Here is a 22,882-nt window from a genome sequence, read left to right as displayed (position 1 = left end):
ATTTCCGACCTCAATTTCCGCTACCGTTACGGCGCCTCTCGTTGGACAAGGCCGGCTCAACCTTAGGCGACTGAAGTGGTTGCCTAAGACTCCGGCCCACATATACATTTCTTATAGGGAGTTCAAAGATAAGCATCTAAATTCATTGAGGCCCCTAATACATCTGGGGGCCTTAAATGCTACGTATCTCAACGTAAGCAAGAATTTGCTTTACAAAATGTTCTCCATTCAATGTGCCAGCATGCTATCAACGAGCTTATAATTACATAGTATCTCCATACCTAGTGCTTGCCTTTGTTCTTACCTTGCTAAACAGTCCAACCACCAGAGAAGCATTCGACAGAGGCACATAGGTTTGGTAATTCTGTAACAAATATGATATCCATATCAAAACATCATAGCTATTTCCAAAGCATATAAATTCTCAACATCCATCAATTTGGCATAAGCTGACCAGTCTTACAATTCTAAATAAGAGAGAGAGAGAGAGAGAGAGAGAGAGAGAGAGAGAGAAACTGCAACAGATGGTTCTATTAGCTGAAGAAATTGATTGCAGCAGGTAGGATTGAACATTTTGTTGGAAGAAATCCTAAATGTTCCCCATCAGACTGAACATAGATGTCATCTCTGCACATTTCCTCAGCAACTTCAATGGACTTCACACTGCACCCACAATGGCATCAGATGGATGTATCATCAGGTTGAAATGTTGGATAAGCAGTCTAATTCAAAGGCACCCAAATGTAACATTAAGTAGAAACGGACAAATCAAATGGAGGCACATAAGCAAAAGCTATCAACCAAAAAGTAAAGAAACTACATCAGTATAAATGTTGCATCATAGCTAGACTATAGTTTTTTGAATCTTAGGAAATACATTCTACCATCCCTCCCTCACTCCCTCCAAAAGCAAAAGCATCAAAACGATTGAAAGAAATTGCCTGAATATACATAATGAATCATAACTGCATCCAACTACAGTTATTTGAATCACAGGATACGTTCGTCCAACTATTGAAAAAAACAATGAAAGAAAAAAAACTTTATATCCCTTGTCTAAGAGAAAAACACTTCATCCCTTGTCTATTGTACTCTAAGAGTTCATCTGATGTACACGCCCTTTAAATATAGCTTCATAGTTTTTTTATCATTTGTCCGACATCACCATTTCCACTAAATTCACCATATGATATTAGAATCCAATTAGTCTGATAGTTTTAGAGCAAGCACATTTTCAATTATATCACTGTTATATCATAATTACAATCATAATCATCTAGCATTTTTCTAACTATTTGGTGTCTGCTTTATGGATCCTCATTTACCAAGTATTCATATCTAGGGCCACCTTTGATGCTATACTTCCTGAAATTTTGGCCGTGCAACATATAATAATAGGTGCAACAAGCATAGACCTTCATTTCATCAAACTTCATTTTATTATGCTGAAAATTGTAAAGGGGTCGAATCAGAGTATCAGACATCATCAAGCTCATACATAGAGGCAAGTGTCACACCTTTTGCGATACATGCTGAGATTAAAAAGCTAAAATTGCACTTGGCATCATTGCCTGCTATTGTATTTTGTCTTTGTTCTCTTTTTTTTTTTGGTTGGTTTCCAATATTCTGAACATAAAAACATGTTTGGTGGCCATAGTTGTCTCTCATTTTCAAGGGTGAGAAACAAATGAACATGTTTGGTGGTAGTGGTGGTGCTGGCAACAGTGGTCAGGATGGCAGCAGCGAGATAGAGTTGGAAGGAATGGTGGTCTTAGTTGCAACATTGAAGGTTGCTAAGGTGCAGGCGGCGGTAGTGGTGCTGGCAGCAACGGTGGCAACTGCCACCATGGTTTTGGTGGTGATGGCAGGCACAGGTTCTTATCAATGTTACCTGGATTCTAGATCCACTAGATCAGTCCAGGTCAAATACATATCCATGAGTCAAATGTCTCAGAATTTTGGATACTGACCAAATTCCTGCATTGTAGGTTTTAGTAGCTTTTAGTGATATATAGGTTGGTCTTTCAAGCAATGAGTTCAACCCCCCACAATTGCATTGGAAGTAAGATTTTACTACTTTTAGAGCTCAAGATGCATCCAATAAAAATAATTTTGTGAAATACCATATACTAAAACACCTTAACAAGCAATACTTCTAATTGTTGTCCATTATAAAATATTTTTAAAAATTGAATTTATACTTTATTTAAAATATAACATAAGCCACAACTCTTTTTTCTCATTTACTGATTTAAAGACTTGGATACATCTCAGAATACTAATGTTGCATCATTTTGTTTTCTTTGTGGCAACATTAGTTGAGGAAGTACCTGATGGCTATTGCAGGAGTGGTGGCAGTGGCAGTGATGACCGCAAAGAGCTAGTGTGATAGTGGCAATGCTGGTGGTGGCTGAATGATGGTGATCACAGAAGCATGTGTTAGTGGTGGATATCAGTGATTGCTGGTGACTGTCATAGTGGAGATGGTGAACAAGTGGTGGTGTTAATAACAAGACTATGGTGGTGGTGGTAATGGTGGTGATGGTGGTTGTGGCAATACTGGAGGCATGATAGGCGTATAGGGATGTGGCAGTGGCCAAGATAGTGGCAACAGCTTGATGTTTTCTTGTTTACTTTAAAAATTTCCATTCTAAAAAATCTAGAAATCTATGGATAATAAAAATGAATACCAAACATTTTTTCTGCCTCATGTTTCCTCTCAATACTGAAAAACAGAAGAAGAATACCAAACGAGGCCTATATAACTAGCAAGTCAATATTTGTCAGTAGAAATAAAATAGAAGAAACAAATATTTGTCATTATTTAGAATAAATAAAAATAGACCTCAGAACATTATTTAAAAGAAACCCATATTTGTCAAAGTTGATAAATCACTAAAAATGAAGAATATCTTTTTAAATCAGGAGAATTTTATGTATACTCACTACTTTACAGGAGTTGCCAATGAATAAATAAAATTTAATGAGAATAAACTATATTCCCATGCATAGGTTGCTGTAGGTGCATTTTCAATAGAAAGAACTCTTTCTCTCATATTCTTATGAACTCTGAGATCAAAACATGTTAATGTTGTCAAGGTGATAAAAGACAAGCTGAAGTTGGGAACTACAGATATATAGATATGATTGTCAACCATAACAACAAATAAAGTCTCAGAAGAAATATTATCAAGTAGAGAAAAAGTACTTCACTGCAAATCATGCAATACAAGACAAGAGTTCATGTGAAAAACTTACCTTCTTGAAGAAACATTTCTCTCTGATAGATGTGTTCCCTTGTACAATTTATGCAGTTTAAGAACAAAATCATACCATTTGAAGTCTTGAAGAATCACCACCTAAAACATGAAACATTAATCCAGTTAACCTATGCCTTATAATCAAGTCCAAGATGAATACGCCACCATCGCAAAATTGAAGCACCTCTAAGTTTCCACTGGAAGGATCAGCTGTTGGTGTTATCTTCATGCCACCACCAAAGAATTTGGCATTTCCTATGCAAAGGGCGGTGACTTTATGAAATACTTCCCACTCTCCTCCATTTACCTATAGTATAGCATGTTGTAGTCTGTAAAATTGCTGATCCATGTAGATAGCAAGTCATCATGCACAAATAGCATAATGAATTTGACAATGTATTTCAGATTAATACTGACCTTGACTTTTAGGTCCCAGTTAGTGTGTCCAATGAATGCTCTCAAAGCCCCAAAAACATAACACAGATTTCCAAATCTTTTAAACTTAGAAGCATAATAACCTGCTTTTGCACTCCTGCAGAGAAGCTCAAGAAATATAATTATTTTTTTATCAAAAAATTTATCTAATCAAATACTTTGTGAATTAACCTTATGTTCTTACAAGTGAATATCAGCAACATTAATGAAGAAATGTTGCTCTCCACTTTGTCCAGTAATAATGCCAACATCTAGTTTTGATTTAAATCCTGCATAATTGATGTCTGCCGTGAGTATGCAAGATGAAAAGAAACTCGAGTTCAGTTTGTTTTAGTCTACTACACCAACTTTGATATACAACATCGATACTATTGTTACATTATATTGAAGCCTGATGATTTTTAAATTGCATAACTTTAGATTAATACCTAGTCTCTCTTAAGAATAAGAATATAAAAGTTACACCAGAAAGATAATCAAAGCGTATGTAGGTTTTATTACGGGGGACGTGCAATAGCTAAGTTAGTCTTCTAACGCATACAAGTCAATGTTTGACTAAGAAACCATAATATGAACCATTTAGTTGCTACTAGTGAGCAAAGAAAGAAAGTACATGTCTAGGTTGTCTTTTGCTTTTTGAAATCTTAAATCTCTTTTCACTAAGTCAACTTGACATAAAATATATGTATATATATCTATATGGGGATAAAGCTGCTAAGTAATGTCCATGGCCTTGATAAAGTCAAGTTTTATCTTTGGTAATTGCATATATATACATAAAATAAGAAAAAAAACATTTCATTAAAAAATGAGAGAGCAGTGGCTATAGAAAATTAATCAAACATTAAACCTAAAAGAAGTAGCATAAGTGGAGGAACCTCTCACGATCCGTTCTACCGCTTCATACGGATCATTTTTCCTGATTAAACAAACCACACAGGAATTGTCAACAGTTAATAACAGCAAAAAACCAATATACAACTGTCATAGATATGGCAGATATGGAAGGAAAGCAGACCAGCCAAATGTCCTAGCAAAATCTGAACCAGTCCCAAGAGGAATGAGCTGCAAAAGAAGAGTTTAATCAAAAGAAATATCCTACTGACTACTTACAGTGAAATAGTCAAGGTTGTGATGCAGATGAGATGATTAAGTGGAACATAATACAACTCACGCCTAAAGCAGTTGAATGTTCAGGCCTGCGGTCAAGAGATGGGACCAGATTTCCTGCCCAAAAGAAGCCATTTACCACCTGAATTCCAAGAGAAGGCATCCAAAAATGATCAAATTATCCAAATTATCTCACTAAAGCTGGTAACTTTGAGTGTCATGAGTGTGACCATAGAGCTGAAAAGTATGTGAAGTTCAAGAATTATACAACTGAGAAATCTTTTATGTGTCTGTCTGCATGTGTGTCGAGAAATGAACCTCTTCAAGGTCAAAGACAACTTCCTATCAGGAAAGAAGGAAACCAGGTTTTGATACCTAACAAGCATAGTGTGACCATGTCCTTGATAGAATACCAACTATTCAACTTTATTCGAGAGCTCAGATATGTTTAAAAGAATGATCTTGACCACCAAGACTTGTCCTCAACATAGGAGGTTGGTATTGTTTGGATGTGCTCAGGAATAGGCTATCATAATATTACTTCATTATGATTCTTAATTTTTTTTCTGACTAAACTAAATTACTGGAAAACTGTTGCATCCAGTTCCTTTTTGGTCAGTTTAAAGGAACCAGCAATGAAGATCCTGAAAAACAATGAAGATTTAGACCATTTATGTGTGTTTTGTTTCCCCTTCTGGCAGAATTTCTCTAGGCATCTAGTGGATTGTACTCCTCTTTACTTGCAATAACAGGATTTCACCAAATTCCATAGCACTTATCATGCAGCCACAAACTATGATAAACTACCAACATGATAATCACAGCCAGGCTACAGTGGGTAATGTCGGACATCCAATATCTACCAAAAAAATGTCAGACATCCAATCAGTTGGATAACCATATAGCTACGTCTTTGATTGTATAGTCTGCGACTGTATAGTTGTATGCACTACAAAGCAGTGCAGTTTTGAAACGTAGAGATTGTCTAGAGAAGATCATTAAACTAGCTTTTCGGAGTTTTGCTAACAAGTTGGGCATTTGAACAAGATATGACATAGCCAAGTGACTTTTTTTACTTTAATATGGTTGTTACATTAGCCATAAGTGTCAATGTTTATTTTGGCATTCTTAGCAGGGTAAAGTTATAATACATGCAGGGTGTGAAGAAAAAACTTTACACCCACCACTAGATTAAATTATAGTAGTTGAAAAAAAAGGAACTTTAAACCGTTGGATGTAATTTAGAAGGCCTAGAATATCTACTTACAAAAAATCATATGCTTTGGAGACTAGTAGCCTATGCATCAGGTCATCCCAAAATTAATGCTCTATATCGTTTCATTACAACTATATATTTGGGATGACTTTGATAGGTTAGAGATTTCCAGATTATATGATTTTTGTATGTAGACATTTTAGACCTCTTAGATCACATCCACTGGTTTAGAGTTTTCTTTTCCAACCCCTAACATTGAATTTGGTGATGGTGTAAAGTATTTTACTTACACACTGTGAGTAACACACCCACACCCTTCTTAAGTATCTTTAAAAAGATTCTTTACAGCGCAGGTCATGAGATTCAAGTCTCATTACTTTTAAGTACTAAAAACACATCGGCCTAAAGGGTGTTTTTAGACACTTCAGTGAGGAGTTACACTTTTTTCCAACATACCATAGAATGAAAGGCAGGTTTTCCAATACGAATCACTAAAAACCAATCAATTTAAAGTAATATGAAATTCTTATGTTTAAAATGAATGTATTCTGTCAAAGTCTGTCAGCTGTTTGGAGATTGAAGTTTAATACTCTTTATGATTCCTAGATTGCATCAACCCAAAGTGAATAGGTAACATGGTCATAAGGAAGTTCCAAAGAAGTAAACTTATATTAAAAAGTAAGAGGAGGGGAATGTTTTAGATCACATGAATTGAAGTTGCGAAAAAGGATCTGCTAAAGCACAAAATGACAGCAGTTGTATCTAAAGCCATGCATGAAGAGAGCCGTCCATGAATAACTTGAGATTGGCTCATTTAGCAGCTGATTCAAGTTCATTCAGTTAGAAAACAAGCTAGGATCAAGCCAAATTCTAAAGCTTTGCAACAAATGAGTTAACCATGAACCATAGTGTGCTCACAATAATAACTATATGCTAGAAGCTTGGCTTGGCTTGATAGCAGCCCTAGGCATATCCCTGAATAGGAATGATTGGTAAGCAAGTACAAAGCCAACCTCAAACAATTCAACATAAGGCTTGATGGATATGCTATAGCTTTCATTCGAAGCAACTCTTTAGGGTAATGATGCATTATGGTCATATATTTCCTAGTTCCAACCTTTCTAACCATTCCATATCAATAAAAGCTAGTCAACGCCACTATTATCTTTGTCAATCAGAAATAAAAGACCTTTCTTATCTAGCCCACCTAAAGCATTAACATAAACATATGTTTTTTCCTTGCTAACTGATAAAATTGGCATCCCATAGCAATAAAACTACTATTTTTTTTGGAAAAATCATAAGAAATATGTCTCTCAAATGTATGGATCCGCAGTTCCATACCAAGCCGTGCCAATACTTGGCATGCACCAGAACAGTTTCATGACAAAGACTGGCATGCAGCCAGTATCATGCCAGTACCACTTGCCAGTAAGGCATCTTATAGTGCCTATCATGCATGCCATGCCAACTAGCACTTAAATTCATGCTATGCAATCAGCCTAAAGCTAATGGCATCAGCCATAGTTGGTCTCTTTTTCTTCTCCCTACCATATCAATCATGTAGGGCATGTAGTAGCTTCATGATCAAAAGCTTTGGAACAAGTACAGAACATGAGTTTCTAAGTAAACTCAACCTTTAAATTCAGCACAATGCCATATCTAAACCATAATGGAGCTACGAGATGAAAAGTTAGTCCTTACTAACCAAAGATGCTTCCAACCTTTATAATTCTACTATCATTTATGTCCAAAATAATGTGTCAATACCAACATTACTTCCTGCAATAAATTTGCATATTTTATGCATTATTTATATTCCTACATTCTTTCAAGCCTATGCCAACCTGAGACAGCCACTTCCTAGTAGCATGAGCTCAAACTATTAAGACTAACAAGGTAAGTCAGCCTATCACCAATTTTCCTTCAAGCTTTGCACAAAGCTCTCCTGGTTAGGAACTTAGTATTAGGGTTGATCCCAAGTTAAGCTTGTAAAGTGCTATTAAACTTTGACAAATTATCCCTTATTCAATAGAATCAATTTCATAAAAATGAGAAAAAACCTGTCAATTCATGTGATCCTTCAGTCTTAACCATCACAATACATTTAAAGAAGAAAAAACAAAAGGTGAAGTTCTATTAATATTTAAATGTTACAATGAATAAGCATGCATCTTCTTGGTTCCCATGAGTATAGGAAATCCCACTTCCCAACTATACACCCTCTCATTTCATGCAACTTAACGATCAAATGTATCATCCCCAAAATAAACTTATGAAGATGCTAATGTCCGCTTAGTCAGGCTAGCTATCTGGGTATTGCAATTGCACTAGTTAGGCAGCCAACTAAATTTTTGAACTATAGTGACAAAGCAAATGTGGGACATAGGAAACTGCTGTCATTGTTGCGAACTCATAACACTCATTAGAGAGCATTAGACGCATGTACAAGAATTCAAGGATAAATTTCAAAGCCTTTCTTGTTTACCTTATTACAACTTTTTAGTTAATTGCTAGTGCATCTTATATAATCTTTAGGCCTTAGATGTAATAAATAATAGAAAATGAATGACTGACTATATACTTCAGTGAAGATTTAAACAGACAATGAGTGACAAATGTTTGGCAGAACCAATACATAACATATTGGTAGTTACGATAACAAAAGTCACATGTAATCCTTCAACATTTGTTTCATAAACCTGGTTTTAAGATCACAATACATGCACGGAAAGCAGGACAAACATAATATCTGATTGAGGTATGTTACATCATGGGCATATTCTAACCTCATGAAGTGTACCGTCACCTCCTACAGCTATCACAGCATCCGCCCCTTCCCTTATTGCCTACATCGCTCAGCCATAGATGGACATAATTCAGAACTTCTCAAAAGCATGTATACGAAATAAATTTTAACAAAAAATAGAATCATGTATCATACTTCCAATGAAATTTTCTACCTCCCGTGTTATGTCCATGGCATGAGAGGGACCTGAAGTTATCGACTCGCATATCTGGTCACAGCACATATACAAGCAATGGTACAAAGATAAGAATAAACATAAATGGCACTTGATAAGTGAAATTATACTAGCAGTGAATCAACTAAAACATCACAAGGATATCTATGCAAGTCAAGGCCTGAATCATCTTGGAGTGACACAGGTTAAACTTTAGAAATCTTAATACACAAAGGAATTAAGGTAATTGCATAATGATCAAACACGATCACAGGCAGAATGAATGGGTCAGGTGCCGAACATTTGGTAGGCAAAAATGAAGTAATAAGATCTCACACCGTCAAAAAATTAAAATAAAAAAAGGAAGCCAAAGCATCAAAATCAATCAAGAAAGATCAATCATCTGCTTGTGGGATGATAACAGTTCATCTTCAAGATCAAATAAATAAACAGTTAAGGAAGAGAGCTGACATTGCAGTGTCCGCCAAGCCGAGTCCTGAGATAAGGAAGCAATTTCTTCCACTCCTTCCCGGTCCGGCCATTGGCACCTGAATCCACCCAACGATTAAAAGAGAAGAAATAGGAAAATAGAACAGAAGAGAAGAAAGAATAGTTGATGAGAGGAATACCCTTGGGGTTGACTACGAAGACGAAATCTCTCCTCGAGTGAGAGGCGAGGCCGCTTGTCGCATCGGCAGAGAGATCGAGGGCGCTCGACTGCTCCGCTCTCAGCGAGAAAGAGGGCTTCGGCATGGTCACCGCCGCTATCCCGCACACCATTCTCGAGACCGAGGAGAGGAGGTGGTTTATATAGAAGAGGGAAAGAGGGATGGCTGCCGTCGTCTTTTTCTTGCGAGCAGTTATGAGGCTTTGGGCTGTAGGCCTAAAAAAGGGGCTGCGGATTGAGTAGGCGGTATCGCTTCGCAGAGGATGGCGGTGTCGCTCGGATAGAGCCTTGGGTGCGGCCCTGCCACGGAGGACATTCTCCACTCTTTGTATCTCGGAGCGCCGGTGAATCTTAAAGTGACAGCTGCCAACGGAATAAGCGATAAAAGCGTATTTGGCGCTACGGTCACTGATTTTTAGCATTTGTCTGATTTATTAGGGCCCGTTTGATACTGTTTTTGTCTGTGCTGTTGTTTCCCTGCCAATTTTCCAACGCCTTGTGGTTGGAACGCCCGTTTGGGTTGAGATAAGGGGCGAAACAATGGTTAAAAAAAATCTGTACTCCATATTAAAAGGCAGTTCAGTGTTTTTTTTTATAATCAAAATAACGTTTCAATTTATATAATTGTAAAAAGTAAAAATCTGCTAAATTATGTAAAAGTAAACGGTACAAAAGGTGTGGAATACTAGCTAAGCTTGTCTAAATGACCTTTTCGAAGTGCCGAGCGACATAAGAGGCGACATAGTCTGCTACATTTCGCCTTCCGATATACATGAGCTATTCGGAAGGAGGTCAACTCACTTGCCAATATGCAGGTATCTCGTATCAATGGATGACCATCTCTGTACCTATCCGCTCTCTGAATCCAGTCAATCACCGTCGAAGAATCACCCTTGAGGAATAAGCTGTCGGCTCCCAGCACCCGTTTCGTATAACAAATACTCTCCCATGCTGCTCGTAGTTCCGCTCCCACTACAGTCAGACCTAGTGTGCTTCGCCCTCCAACTGCTATGAATCTGCCCCTATAGTTCCGGATCACAAAACCCACTTTCTCATAGGCGCCATCACCCACCATGCCTCCATCGAAATTCACCTTAAGATAACCAGGAGGTGAGGGTACTCAAAATAAGTAGATAAACCTGGATGCCGAGACAACGGAACAGCTACCCCAGATATCCCTGGCCCTCCCAGATGAGGACGACGTAGCCAACATAGTAACCTCTGTCGCACCCTGCATGGCTCTGTCAAGCACAATACATGGGGACGATCTCTTGCCCTCAAACAGACGGTCGTTCCTGTCCAATCAGATATGATAGGCCAAGTAAACAACTATGATCCCCATCTTTGCAGTACTCGGCCTTCAGAGGGAATCTCTCAGATACCGAAGCATATCCTCTACCAACTCCCACGTCGAATGGATTGGTGAACATCTCTAGGTATGTACGGCTGTAGGGCACCGAAGAAGTACATAGTTGATGGTCTCTTTAGCATCCAGACATACCTCATAGAGCGAGGTCATTTGCATTCCCCATCTAGCAAGCATACTTCCGATCGGTAGGCAGCCCAAGCCACCTTCTGAAGAAAAAGCGCCACCCGGAGATGCACCCTCATCCTCCAGATCCATTTCCCGTCAATCCGTCTATCTCACTCCTTATTGGTCCATGCAATTCAATATTCGTCCTTTTCTTTCGCCTCATGATTTTTCCTATGGCCGTTCAATCGAGTATGCGTAGATCTTGTTAGATTTTTGGTTAAATAATGATTTTTTCATACTTTAAACACTTATATATATATATATATATATATATATATATATATATATATTTATATTTATATTTATATATATATTAAGGTGGGAATATGGCTCAGTTGGTGCGTTATTTTGTTTTGGAGGAGGTCATGGGTCGGACTCTTCATTCCCTCGATTTTATTCTCACATGGAGGATTTATTCACGTTTGGCTACTTCGTTGCTCATCCGGGGCCCCTTGCGCTTGAGCTCGTCCGAGGTGGGAGGGTCCTGCCTCGCGACACGAGCCTCTGAGGTGCGAGGAGCCGAGGCACTTTGCGCTTGTGCTCATCTGAACCACCTCGCGCAAGTACTCGTCCGAAGCGCGAAGAGCCGAGGTCGTATCTCGCCCGTGCTCGTCCGAAGCGAGTGGGAGCCGAGGTCGCACCTCGCACCAGAGATGCGAGGAGCCGAGGCCGAGGTTGGACCACAGGTGCGATGAGTCGAGGTGCGTGGGTTGTGCCTCACACCCAAGGCGCGAGGAGCCACGTCGCTTCCTTGCTTGCACCGCTTTGCGACCGACCTCGCATCCGCTGGCCCTACTCCCAATATTGTTTTTCAAACTTTCTCACCAGTTTTGACCATTAGATTGGTTTTTGATTGCGTCTATCCCGAAGAAAACTATAAATAGATCTCTACGGATTCGACAAAGGATAGGATCGAAAATAAAGAACTTTTATTCTCCCTTTCTGCTATTTTTCTTACAATCAACGGGCTTGTTACATACTGATTCTGGTTCGAAGGCTTCTTTGATCCGTGAAAATCATTGAGGCCGAAGGAACATTGCCAGAGGCTGTTGTATCTCAGGAGTAAAACGCCATCCAAGCCTAGTGTACTGTAAGGCGGCGAAATCTACTTCAAGGAAAGTGACCAACATACTACGCCTCAGCACCTCGGGTTCCATTTTTTCACTTTCTCTATTTATTTTCTTCAAGCCTATTTCTGCCTATTATTTGTTGAAACAAAATAATTTAGATTTTAATTTTTTTGAGACAGTTTCTTCCTAACAGATCTCCAGCTATAACTAGCAAGAAAAAAAATATGGCGCTAATTGGTCTTTGGCTTTCACGATGTGTCTATTTCTAGGGCTGGCCAATCGTGTCCGCACAAATCACCAAAGGTGGATCCAGGGTGGTGGCAGCGGGAGGTGGTCAGGTCTCCGACATGCGTGGCAGGTGCTGCAGGGCAGTTCGATTATTCTGGAAGGTGATTCAGCCACGATTATCGGATAGATTCAGGGGGGCCGAGGGGCGAGAGCACGGACCACCTCCTGATCCGGGACATAGGGATGATGATGAGGGATGGAGTGGCTTTCCAGGTCAAGCATGTATTCAATAAGCCAACGAGGCAGTCGACTGGGTGGCTGCTTATGCGGCCCACCACTCAGGGTATACTCTGTGGTCAGGAAAGGAAGAGTTGCCACAGGCACTCCGTAAGTTTGTATTTTTTGATTTTATTGAATGTATTCGTACATGCATTATATGAAGTACCCGTCACAAAAAACAAAAAAAAAAAAAGAAAAAAAAGAAAGGTGAACTCATGGAGGAAAAAAAATATATCAGCTATTGTGTTAATAGAAGACTGAAAAAAAAAGGAAAAATGGCATCAGATGTCAACCGAGCAGATTGCCATAGTGGGCACGTGGGGGGAGGTGGGCAAAGCATGTCTTCGTCTCCTTGCATAATTTCCTGCTGCTAGGACATATGGGCTTGTAATGCGTTGATGTTGATTCATTAACCATCCAAGATACCCTTGTAATCAGTATCTCTATTTAAGATAAATAATATAAAGTCCAATAAAGTTTTCAAGAAGGCTAAAGTCCTCTCTAAATTCAGATCCATGTCTTTTAACTACAACTATTGAGCAGTACTAATGCATACCAGGATGTGCACCAGGCAGGATTTAGTGCATCATAAGGGCTCGTTTGGTTCGCGGGAAAAGAAGGGGGGAAAGTATGGTCAACGAGAAAGTAATGAGATGCCTCTTGTTTGGTTGGAGTTTTCAAAGGAGAGAGAAGGGAAAGTTATATTCCCATGGGAATGTGATTCCCACATTTCATGGGAAAGTCTTTCCCATGAGAAACATGGGAAAGTTACTTTCCCATGAGGCGGGAATCACTCCATTTTTACTTTTTCCCAAAAAGTCCCTTCAGCATTAAAGAAGCATTAAAGAGGCATTAAAAACCTAATTTTTATTAAGGGCATAATAGGAATTATATATAACTTTCCTAGGAAAGTGGATCGCCAACCAAACATAAGCACCTTGGAAATTTGTCACTTTCCCATGGTCAACCAAACATGCCAAAAATACTTTCCTAGGCATTCTCTTCCTAGGAATTTGTTTCCGAGGAATCATATTTCTAGGAAGGAAAATGCTTCCCGCGAACCAAACGAGCCCTAAATGGTAGTTAGGTAGTTTTGATGGGATTTAGTGCACACAGTATAAGTATTAAGGTACATAAAGCATTACTCATTATCAAGAGACCCTGCCAACTTGGTACTCCAGCGCTTCATTTTATTTCAATAATCAAATCCATCAAAAAGCAAATTACGGAGGTTGATAACAAGTGTTGTGTCCTTTTGTTAGAGATGCATGTGTAAAGACTTTGTGTATTATACCATTAGATCAAGCTCTAAATTCATTATGTGCCATAAATTATAATCATTGCCAATGAAGCAATAAAACATTCGGCGATATCTTTTTTATCGTGTTCTGTGTTCTATGTGTAAAATATAAGTATTTTATTTAGTGATTAAAAAAATAGTTGTTTTTTTTTAACTCACATTTTATCTAGTGATGATAGCTAAAGACAAATTCAAATCATGCTGCAAATAGCAGCATGTCTATAGTTCAACTTATCCCCACTAACTAATGTTTGTTTTTGTCTCGAAAAATCAACGTGTTGGATCATCTTCTCCTCTAATTTTTGCAGATATGGATTGAAATCTAAAATTATGTAGGAAGGCCTACAAATTTTTTCATGGTTTGCAATTATCGACCATCTGAATTTTTCTTTTTTTCATTCTTTCTTCTTGCTCTCTGCGTACTTTTAATAGTTTTTGTTACGAAATATCTAATGTAAAGAAACAAAAGAAATGCACAAGGAAAAATAAAAGTGCATTTTCACTTAAATAAGTAAAAACATTGAATCAATGGGATTAACAGAGTCCCATTTATTCAAACACGCATCATATTTGCCAAAAATGGGTGGCCATAACAAGAAAAAACTGGAAAATGTATCCTTTAAAAATTAGGATTGTTTACTATCGAACTACAAGATTAATACAAAGGAATCAATTAGGCTAGAAGAAGGCGATATAATTTAGATGGTTGTGGGTCAGATTGGATCAAGTTGTGGTTGGGATGGGAAAAAAATTTAAAAAAAAAACCTAAATTCATACTTAAGCTACTTATAAGGTTGAAAAACTGAAGTCATATTCAACATATTTATTTAATTTGGACACATACCGCACTTGCCATCCCAATTAGCATGTTATCTATCAATTATTTATCATGGCCAATAAAAAAATAAAATAGGGCCAACACTAAGGATAAGGGCTGGGCATCAAAATAATACGAGAAAACTAGCAATTAGAAGCTCAATGGGTGCTATGGAGCAAAAGAAACGATTTTTTTTTTTCGTACCCCTAAAACTGGTTTCTTTTGAATGGGTTTGGAGACGGGTTGCGGGTTTGGATCCAGAAGCTTCGAACCCAAAGCCCGGTACCATGGTACTCTCGTGCACGGCACGTGTCAGACCATATAGATGCGCCGACTCGCCGCTCGTGAAGCCAGGAAACTCGATCAGCGTCTAGGGTTTTAGGGTTCCCGAGATTGGCTATAAAAAGGTTACAGGGGCGGCTGCTCCCACTCAACTCTCCTCGATTTCGTCCCTCGCCCGGCTTCAGGGGTCAGGCTCTTTGCTTCTCTGGCTCTCTTCGGGGAAGGCCATTGCCCTGGTTTTGTTTCCTATACTCCCTTCCTCTCCATCCTTGCTCTGTTTTTCTTTTATTCGCTTCCTGGAGATCGAATGGTTTATTTGCGATCCTAGAAATAGGGATCAAGTGATGAGCAAACTGCAACAATATGAAGCGCTAATCTATGCTGTGATTCTTAGTATTTAAGTCTCTGATGATCCCTTCCTCTGTTTTATTCGATCTCATCTTCTTCTTTTTTATCTTTATATTTGTTATCGTGTTCTTTTAAATGTTTCGAATCATCTATTGAATGATTTCATCCGTGGGAGATGATGATGAGAATATATTGGTCCGTGTTTCTGATTTTACCGTGACTGATACTTTTTTACCAACCTCTGATCCCACACAAGGAGAAGAAAAAAAAGGTTCTCAAACTCCTAATATTATCTACTTTCTCTGTAGTTCCTTTTCGTATTCTTTCTTTGTAATATTTCTAATTGTTTTAATTTCTGATGCTATGATGATTTATGAAATACAATCTTCGCATATCAGACTTCAGAGATGCTTATGCATCTATGAGAAGATATTTCATTTTCTGAGCAAGATTTCGTTTCTCATACCTCTTCCCGGCTCTTTGCTGACATGGCTGGTGCTTTAATCTTAAAGCATCTATTTGTTTGGCTCTCTATTTTTAATTCATGGGGATGACGTTTTGGATCTAGACGGGGGTGAGTCAGATCCACTGGTTCGCGAAATTTTTATCATCGGTTTACAGTTTAATGTCGGTTTCCTGGATTTGTGTTAAATCTGTAACAAAGATTTTTTTTTTTGCTAAAAGAGTAATCTGCTCCGGAACCTGCTAGTCTGTTAGGTGAAGATGTAATTAAATGTTTTTGTTTGGTTGTTGCGAGAGTGAAAGTATGGGAAAAATTTATTTTTGTTCTAATAAGAAATTTCCGAAAAAAATAATGGGCTAGGTGTTTGTTCAGTCTATGTGTATGTCTCTCTTCTAAGATGGCTTACTTTTGAGAGAAATTTAACAAATTCGGAGATAGTTCATCGTATTCATTTTTAGACAATGTTGTAGGAAACAAAAAATTAATTGTTTTTTTCTTTTCATTGATCAAAATGATTGGTGGGTCAGTTTATGGGACAAGTCTTGGGGCAAGTCTTGTGGGATAAATGGTTGTGCATTCTTCTTCATCGGCATGGCATTAGTTGGGCTCACAAAAGATATTATAAAGTTATTTTTTGTGAATCCTGTTAATGTCAGTGTATCATTATCTCGTGAAACTTGTTCTATAAAATGATCTACCTTACTTGAAGCCAGCTTATTTGATTCTTTGCCAAACTATTGCGCTTCATGAAATAAACAATTGCAATTCAAAAATATTATAATGAAAAAACATTTCAAAGCAGATTATAAACAGTGAATCTATAAATTTACTTCCTTTTTGTAAAAAAAGAAAATCAATTAATATGATTCGGCATTGACAATGTCCATCTTCTTATGAAAATTTATGAATTTTATGTTTACGTTTTATGCCTAGTGCTTGGGTCATTATTATTGTTTTCTCTATTATTTTCAGCTTGTGGTTTGGTTTGGTCCTTTGTTTGGTTTGGGGGGGGAGTTCAATTTGTTGACCTTTATGATCAATGTTTGGGGAGTCAAATTAGGTAGGATTCGAGTTTTGAACTCAATTTATGCACAAAGCAGCTTTTAAGTTTTCTTGGCTTAAATCATATAATATATAGATTGAGAATCTAAAATGAAATAGAATGTTTCCTTATATTTATGAGTGCTCATCATTTTATTTGGCTACCAGTGTTTTATTCATATGATCAAGGCATGCTTGGGATCCACCAGTTTGGGAATTCTTTAGTATTATGTTACAGTTTAATGTCTTCCGCTTGCATTATATTGAATCTATAACATAGACATTCTGGACAAGAAAGATTATGGAACTTAGACTGCCAGAGGTCTTTGTCTTTAATGAATTTTTATTCTAAGTGAAGATGGAATTACATGTTAAAGGCATTTTTAGTCTAATAAGAAAATTAAAAAATGATAAAGGAAATAATGGGCTAATTTTTTTTGAATCTATGTTCGTTAATCTTTCCTAAGGAGCTTATTTTGATAAAAAAAATAGCGATGTTGAAGGTGCTTAATACAAACCAAGAAAACTTGAAAGCTGCTGCTGTACATACATTGTCTTTGTCTTTAATAAAATTTTATTCTAAGTGAAGATGGAATTACATGTTAAAGGCTTTTTTTGTCTAATACGAAAATTAAAAAAATGAAAAAAGAAATAATGGGCTAAAATTGTGTTGAATCTATGTTCGTTACTCTTTCCTAAGGAGCTTATTTTGATAAAAATAGCAATGTTGGAGGTGCTTAAATACAAACCAAGAAAACTTGAAAGCTGCTGCTGTGCATACATTGTCTCATTTCGCTCTTCATTTTGTTCTTTATCAGTACAATTTTCCAGTAGTTATTCAAATCGCCAAAAATCAGTTCTACAGGCAAGCAAATCGAACCAAAGCACAAGTTCAAAATAATCCAAACACTGATAATAACTTGAATGCAAACATATAAACAATGACTGTAAAATTTTGTTACACAAAAACTGAGACAAACAGAAAATGTCTTTTTTTTTCTCATTTCTGGAGATTTAACAGCCACTAGCTCTTTTATGTTTCGTCATATTGTATCAGATATAATTGAAGTCACAGTTTCAGGAGCTGCCCCCTGGTAATGCCAAATAAGAAATCTTGATTGAATCAGTACAGGGCAAAATTAAAAAAAGCATGAGAGAGATTTTGGACTATGGTAGTCTACTTGCAGGCTATCACTAAGTGTCACGCCCCGGATCCGGATCCGTGACACGGCCGTGCTATTGTCGACTACCGTCCACAATAGCACGCAGCCTCATACCTGGGTAACAGGGTAGTCAAACCAACCGAATCTTTTCATATGAAAGCATTCTTAGTACAACATGCTGGTCAGTACCCAAATACAGAGCTTCTATGTAGTTTATGTACACAAAAGTATACTTGCTTTACCCCAAAAGAAAGAAGCCCTGATACCAAATTAACGTGTCTCTGGCAGCTATCAGTGGTAAGGATCTGAAAGAAAAAGTAAATGAACGGATATGAGCTACACGGCTCAGTAAGTAATCATACATAATCTTACCGGATCGAACATAAGGGTAACCATGTTTATGCAGGGTTTGAGAAGATGACATGCATATTTATCTAATCATCATCATGGCATAATATGTATGCAATTTAAAGGAGATAGTGGTTATAGCAAAATACAACATTTTATAAGGATATATTCAAAAATCCGTTATAAAACAATGTATGCTTTGGCCATGCACGTTCATAGATGTCACGGCCCGCCTGCGCAGGGCACGTGACTATCGGGCCCACATGAGGGGGAAACACGGGGCTCCCCTGCCAGATGTTGGCCGGTTCCGGGGCTTCACGCAAGCGTCCTTCACCCCTCACCGATTTTGCTTCTTCCCAAAAACGCATCTGCAGGATTTGGAAGCACCCGCCTCATATACCCAGGCTCTGAAACGAGCCTCATGATCATGCTTCAAATATCATTTTCATAAAGTATGCATATGAACCGTGCCCCCGGCATGCTGTGGTCGTGCTCTTAAATGCTACTGCGAAGTCATTCTTGGCCACTGGCGAGACCGGCTCAGTTATTAGGCGGCCACTGGCGGGGCTGGCTCAGTCATTCTCGGCCACTGGCAAGGCCGGCTCAGTTACATTGGGTCAGTAGCTCTTAAGAGTAAATAATGCTTCGTATAGGTAGTACCTCATAGATGCTACGGCGAATTCATTATTGGTCACTGGCGGGGCCTGCTCAGTTATTAGTCGGCCACTGGCGGGGCTGGCTCAGTCATTATCGGCCACTGGCAAGGCCGGCTCAGTTGCATTCGGTCCGTAGCAATAGGAGTTCTTAGGTACCCCTTTACAAGCAATATGCCGCTAGAGCAAATCATTATCATTCTTTACACTCATGCTAATAAAAATCATAATATGGAATTCAATTCATTTTGCATCTATCACAAGAGCTATGAAAACATAATATGTGCACAACTATGAATTATGTGACTGACATGTACCATCCATGTTCATATTTCATAACTCATATCTTAGCATGTAATGTAATCCCAGTATTTTGTAGGCATAACGGAATATAAAGCATATATCATCATATCTTGTGTAACTAGAGCATGTCAGATACACATATCGTTCTTAGCCTACAGTACATGCATAACATGTTAAATTTCATGTATGATCCATAAAGATTAGGGCAGGCTACTTACATACATGATTCACAACAAGATTAAAACAAGTTACTTACCCATCATAACATATCATGCATGAATAACACGTTAAAAACTTAACAAACATAGTAACATGATCCACAATAAGATTAAAATAGATTACTTACTTTCTTTACAAATCATGTATACAATTCAAATTGTATGAAAAATACTGGTTCATCTTATAAAACGTAATACAAGATCTACGATAAGATTAAGGTAGATTACTTACTTTCTTCACAAATCATGTATATAATTCAAATTGTATGAAAAACACTGGTTCATCTTATAAAACGTAATACAAGATCTACGATAAGATTAAGACAGATTACTTACTTTCTTCACAAATCATGTATACAATTCAAATTGTATGAAAAACACTGGTTCATCTTATAAAACGTAATACAAGATCTACGATAAGATTAAGACAGATTACTTACTCTCTTCACAAATCATGTATACAATTCAAATTGTATGAAAAACACTAGTTCACCTTATAAAACGTAATACGAGATCTACGATAAGATTAAGACAGATTACTTACAGTGATTCGTTTTCTCCCAAGTTTCTTACGTCCTGGTGACGGATCCTGAGTCACCTAAAATCACATTATAATAAGCATATTATTTCCTTTTTACTTGTTTGGATCCTACCCGAAATTTAGCCCAAGTCTAATGTGTTCATATTGGAGCCTTGATTGGGTCCATATGGGTTAATTGGCCTTCTAATTGGTCATTAGGCTTAATCCCAAGTTTAATTGGGTCTGCTGGAATTAACTCCACTCAACTAGGTTCGGACCCAAATCAATTTGGGCCTAATTTGGTTCGGATTTGACCCAATTTGTAGTTTGGGCTCGTCCAGACTTAGCCCAACTAAATTGGGCTCGGGTTTAGGTTCAATTGGGTTCAGATCCCACTCAATCCCTCATCCGGGTTCACCCAACTAGATTGGGTCCGGTTTAATTGGGTTTACTTAACCCATTTCGATTTTTAGGCTTAACGGGTTGTGGGTTCGGATGCGGATCCGACCCGCGAACCCGTTATCCGGGTTTTCCCCCCCTTCCAGAGGCTTCGCCTCTTCGTTTCCCGGCTCCCCTCTCTCTCTTCCGGCCGCTCTCTCTCTCCCTCTTCTCTCATTCGTCTCTACCGACAACCTCGGTTGCTCCGGCCGGTCCTTCGGCCTTCTTCTTCTCCTCCGGCCGGATCTACGGCCTCTTCCTCCTTCCGACCTTTCCCTCTCCTTCTCTCTCTGTCTTTCTTTCTTTCTTCTTTGTTTTCGCCGAACCCTAGTTTCCGGCCCTTCGTCCCCCTCCGAAACCCACTCTCCTCCCCTTCTTCTCCTGCGGCAACCGGGGAGACGAGGCTCCCCCCGATCCACCGACCGAGGTGGGGGTTTCCCCCCCGGTGCACCGGCGGAAGGGAAGGCCAGCCCTTCCTCCCTCCGAAGTGATGCCGGAGAGGGGAAGGGCTCGGAGATGGGTCGGGATCCGGCTATACCCGAGAGCCTCCACCCGCTCCGTCCACGGCAAGGCATGGCCGGAGGGGATGAAGCCTCAAGGTCCGGTGAGTTCATTTTTCTCTTTTTCTTCTTCCCTTCTTCCTTTTCTTTTCTTTGGTCCTTCCCTCCGGCACCACCGCCTCTTGCCGGAGAGGAGGCAGTGGTCCGGCTGGGGCTGGCGGCCTTGTGGCCACGCCGGTTGCCGGCTCGACCTGACTGGCGGCCCGGGGCTGCCCCCCGAGCCCTAGAGTAGCCGCAGCCGAGGCTGCGGTGCCCTGCAGGCGGCTCGGCCCGAGTGGTCATCGGGCCTGGCCTTGGGCCGCGGCCGTTCTCAGGCCGGTCCGGGGTCTATGGGTCCGGCCCGTGACCCTTCTCCCTTCTGCCGGTCTCCTCCTCTCTGTCCCATAGTTGAAACAGAGGGGAGAATACCCCACAGAGGGTTTCTCCACTCCCTAAAATTTTATTAAAAGGGGCCACTTACCTGGATTTTTGCTGGTTGCCGTTGGGCAGTTCTCCCCCTGGTAGTCCCTCCTTCCTCTTGGAGCTTCAGGGCTCCTTTGCCTTCGGCTCCAAGGCTTCGGCTCTCTCACTCTCTCGTTCAGTATTCTAGGGGGTCTGTCACTTGGGGTTGCCGGCAGAGGCTTAAATAATTTGTTTAGAGGATGAGACCCCCCCTCTGAGAGGTCCCATCCTCTCCACTCCTCCCTGCTCCGGGACTGGCCGCCGCCCTCCCTGTCTCCGGCGCGCCGGCATCGGCTGCCAGCAGGGGGTGAGGTAACCCTTCCCTGTCGGTCTTATCCCTTCGTTTTTTTTTTTTAACCATTATAATAACCATTATAATAATACTGCCCACAGTGAAATTTGGGCCCAAACCTTTAACTGGGCCTACTTCTTATTGGGCCTAGTAGGTTCTGGGCCCGGACATTACACTAAGTATATTTATTGGTAAAGGATACAGAATGCCTTCTCTGGTAGATCGCTATCGAGAATTTACATAGATTATGGATCTCAGAAGTGTTATAGAATCAGAACTTGCCCTCAGAAATGGGATATGCAGAAATGCACAGGAATACCCCCATAATAACACATCAAGTAAATAACTGTTAGTCACATATTTTGAATACCAAAGCCTTTTGTGCTTCAATTATACCGGCGGCCGAAATGGTGATGAATTCTCCAATCGCTTGCCTTGAGGACAAATATAAACTCATATCATTAAAATAGCATTCCAGGGCAGAAAACTCCTCCCTCGTATGAAGAGGCTACTTCCATATTACAATTTACAAATATGTAATCCATGTCATATTAGAGCAATCTTAGTATTGCACATAGACTTACCCTCTTATCAGCAATTTGTTGATAAGAAAACATTTAAATATACAAAATCGTTATAACCACACTTCTAAGGAAAAACAAATAAAATATAAATAATCGGTAACAATTTTAAGACTTCAATGGTGTTAGATTGAATAAAACATAAATAAGAATAATTCATGAAAAAAAATATGAATGGGTACAGAAGAAGTCAAAATAATAATCACAAATTGATTAGTGTTGGGAGAAAAACCTCAAGTCATACCGCCACGGAGGCGCTCGGCCAAAGGGCGCCGACCAGAAAGGCGCTCGGCCAAAGGGCGCCGGCCGGAAAGGCGCTCGACCGAAGAGTGCCGACCAGCAGGGTGCTCGG

At 39.3% G+C, this 22,882-nt stretch overlaps 1 protein-coding gene and 3 non-coding genes across 5 annotated transcripts; 3 read left to right on the top strand and 1 right to left on the bottom strand.

Moving 5' to 3' along the window:
- Window positions 1-365: 365 nt before the first annotated feature.
- LOC120107192 (sphingoid long-chain bases kinase 2, mitochondrial-like) lies at window positions 366-9,974 on the bottom strand. 2 transcript variants are annotated; one of them, XM_039120364.1, is made up of 12 exons: window positions 9,614-9,970; window positions 9,456-9,532; window positions 8,985-9,038; window positions 8,811-8,870; window positions 4,870-4,947; window positions 4,714-4,760; window positions 4,574-4,614; window positions 3,880-3,964; window positions 3,678-3,792; window positions 3,445-3,567; window positions 3,259-3,359; window positions 366-663 (listed from the first exon to the last, which is right to left on the bottom strand). In XM_039120364.1, exons 1-12 carry the CDS (start codon window positions 9,762-9,764, stop codon window positions 534-536), a joined length of 1,062 nt encoding a protein of 353 aa, XP_038976292.1. In that variant the 5' UTR covers window positions 9,765-9,970; the 3' UTR covers window positions 366-533. The 2 variants fall into 2 exon arrangements, with proteins under 2 accessions (XP_038976292.1, XP_038976294.1); XM_039120366.1 differs by lacking the exon at window positions 366-663 and adding an exon at window positions 670-2,410 and having other exon boundaries at window positions 9,614-9,974.
- Window positions 9,975-15,495: 5,521 nt separating this feature from the next.
- Window positions 15,496-15,575, top strand: LOC120107197. Its single transcript, XR_005509101.1, has one exon. It is a non-coding gene; the product is annotated as a small nucleolar RNA Z199 (small nucleolar RNA).
- Window positions 15,576-15,679: 104 nt separating this feature from the next.
- On the top strand, window positions 15,680-15,758 carry LOC120107196. The gene has a single exon (XR_005509100.1). It is a non-coding gene; the product is annotated as a small nucleolar RNA SNORD18 (small nucleolar RNA).
- Window positions 15,759-15,864: 106 nt separating this feature from the next.
- Window positions 15,865-15,959, top strand: LOC120107198. Its single transcript, XR_005509102.1, has one exon. It is a non-coding gene; the product is annotated as a small nucleolar RNA R64/Z200 family (small nucleolar RNA).
- The last annotated feature ends 6,923 nt before the right edge of the window (window positions 15,960-22,882 follow it).

The sequence above is a fragment of the Phoenix dactylifera genome, unplaced genomic scaffold (assembly GCF_009389715.1).
Source record: "Phoenix dactylifera cultivar Barhee BC4 unplaced genomic scaffold, palm_55x_up_171113_PBpolish2nd_filt_p 000788F, whole genome shotgun sequence".
Taxonomy (NCBI): domain Eukaryota; kingdom Viridiplantae; phylum Streptophyta; class Magnoliopsida; order Arecales; family Arecaceae; genus Phoenix; species Phoenix dactylifera.
The sequence above is the reverse complement of the archived record's forward strand: the minus strand, read 5'-3'. Positions and strand labels throughout refer to the sequence as shown.

What these genes read in the sequence shown, in the direction of transcription:
- LOC120107192 (XM_039120364.1), bottom strand. Translation starts at nt 9,764, where the DNA reads ATGGTGTGCGGGATAGCGGCGGTGACCATGCCGAAGCCCTCTTTCTCG. An exon ending in AACATTCAACTGCTTTAGGC is followed by an intron (nt 4,761 to 4,869) that starts GTGAGTTGTATT and finishes CTTCTTTTGCAG; the next exon opens with CTCATTCCTCTTGGGACTGG. An exon ending in AATGTTGCTGATATTCACTT is followed by an intron (nt 3,793 to 3,879) that starts GTAAGAACATAA and finishes GCTTCTCTGCAG; the next exon opens with GAGTGCAAAAGCAGGTTATT.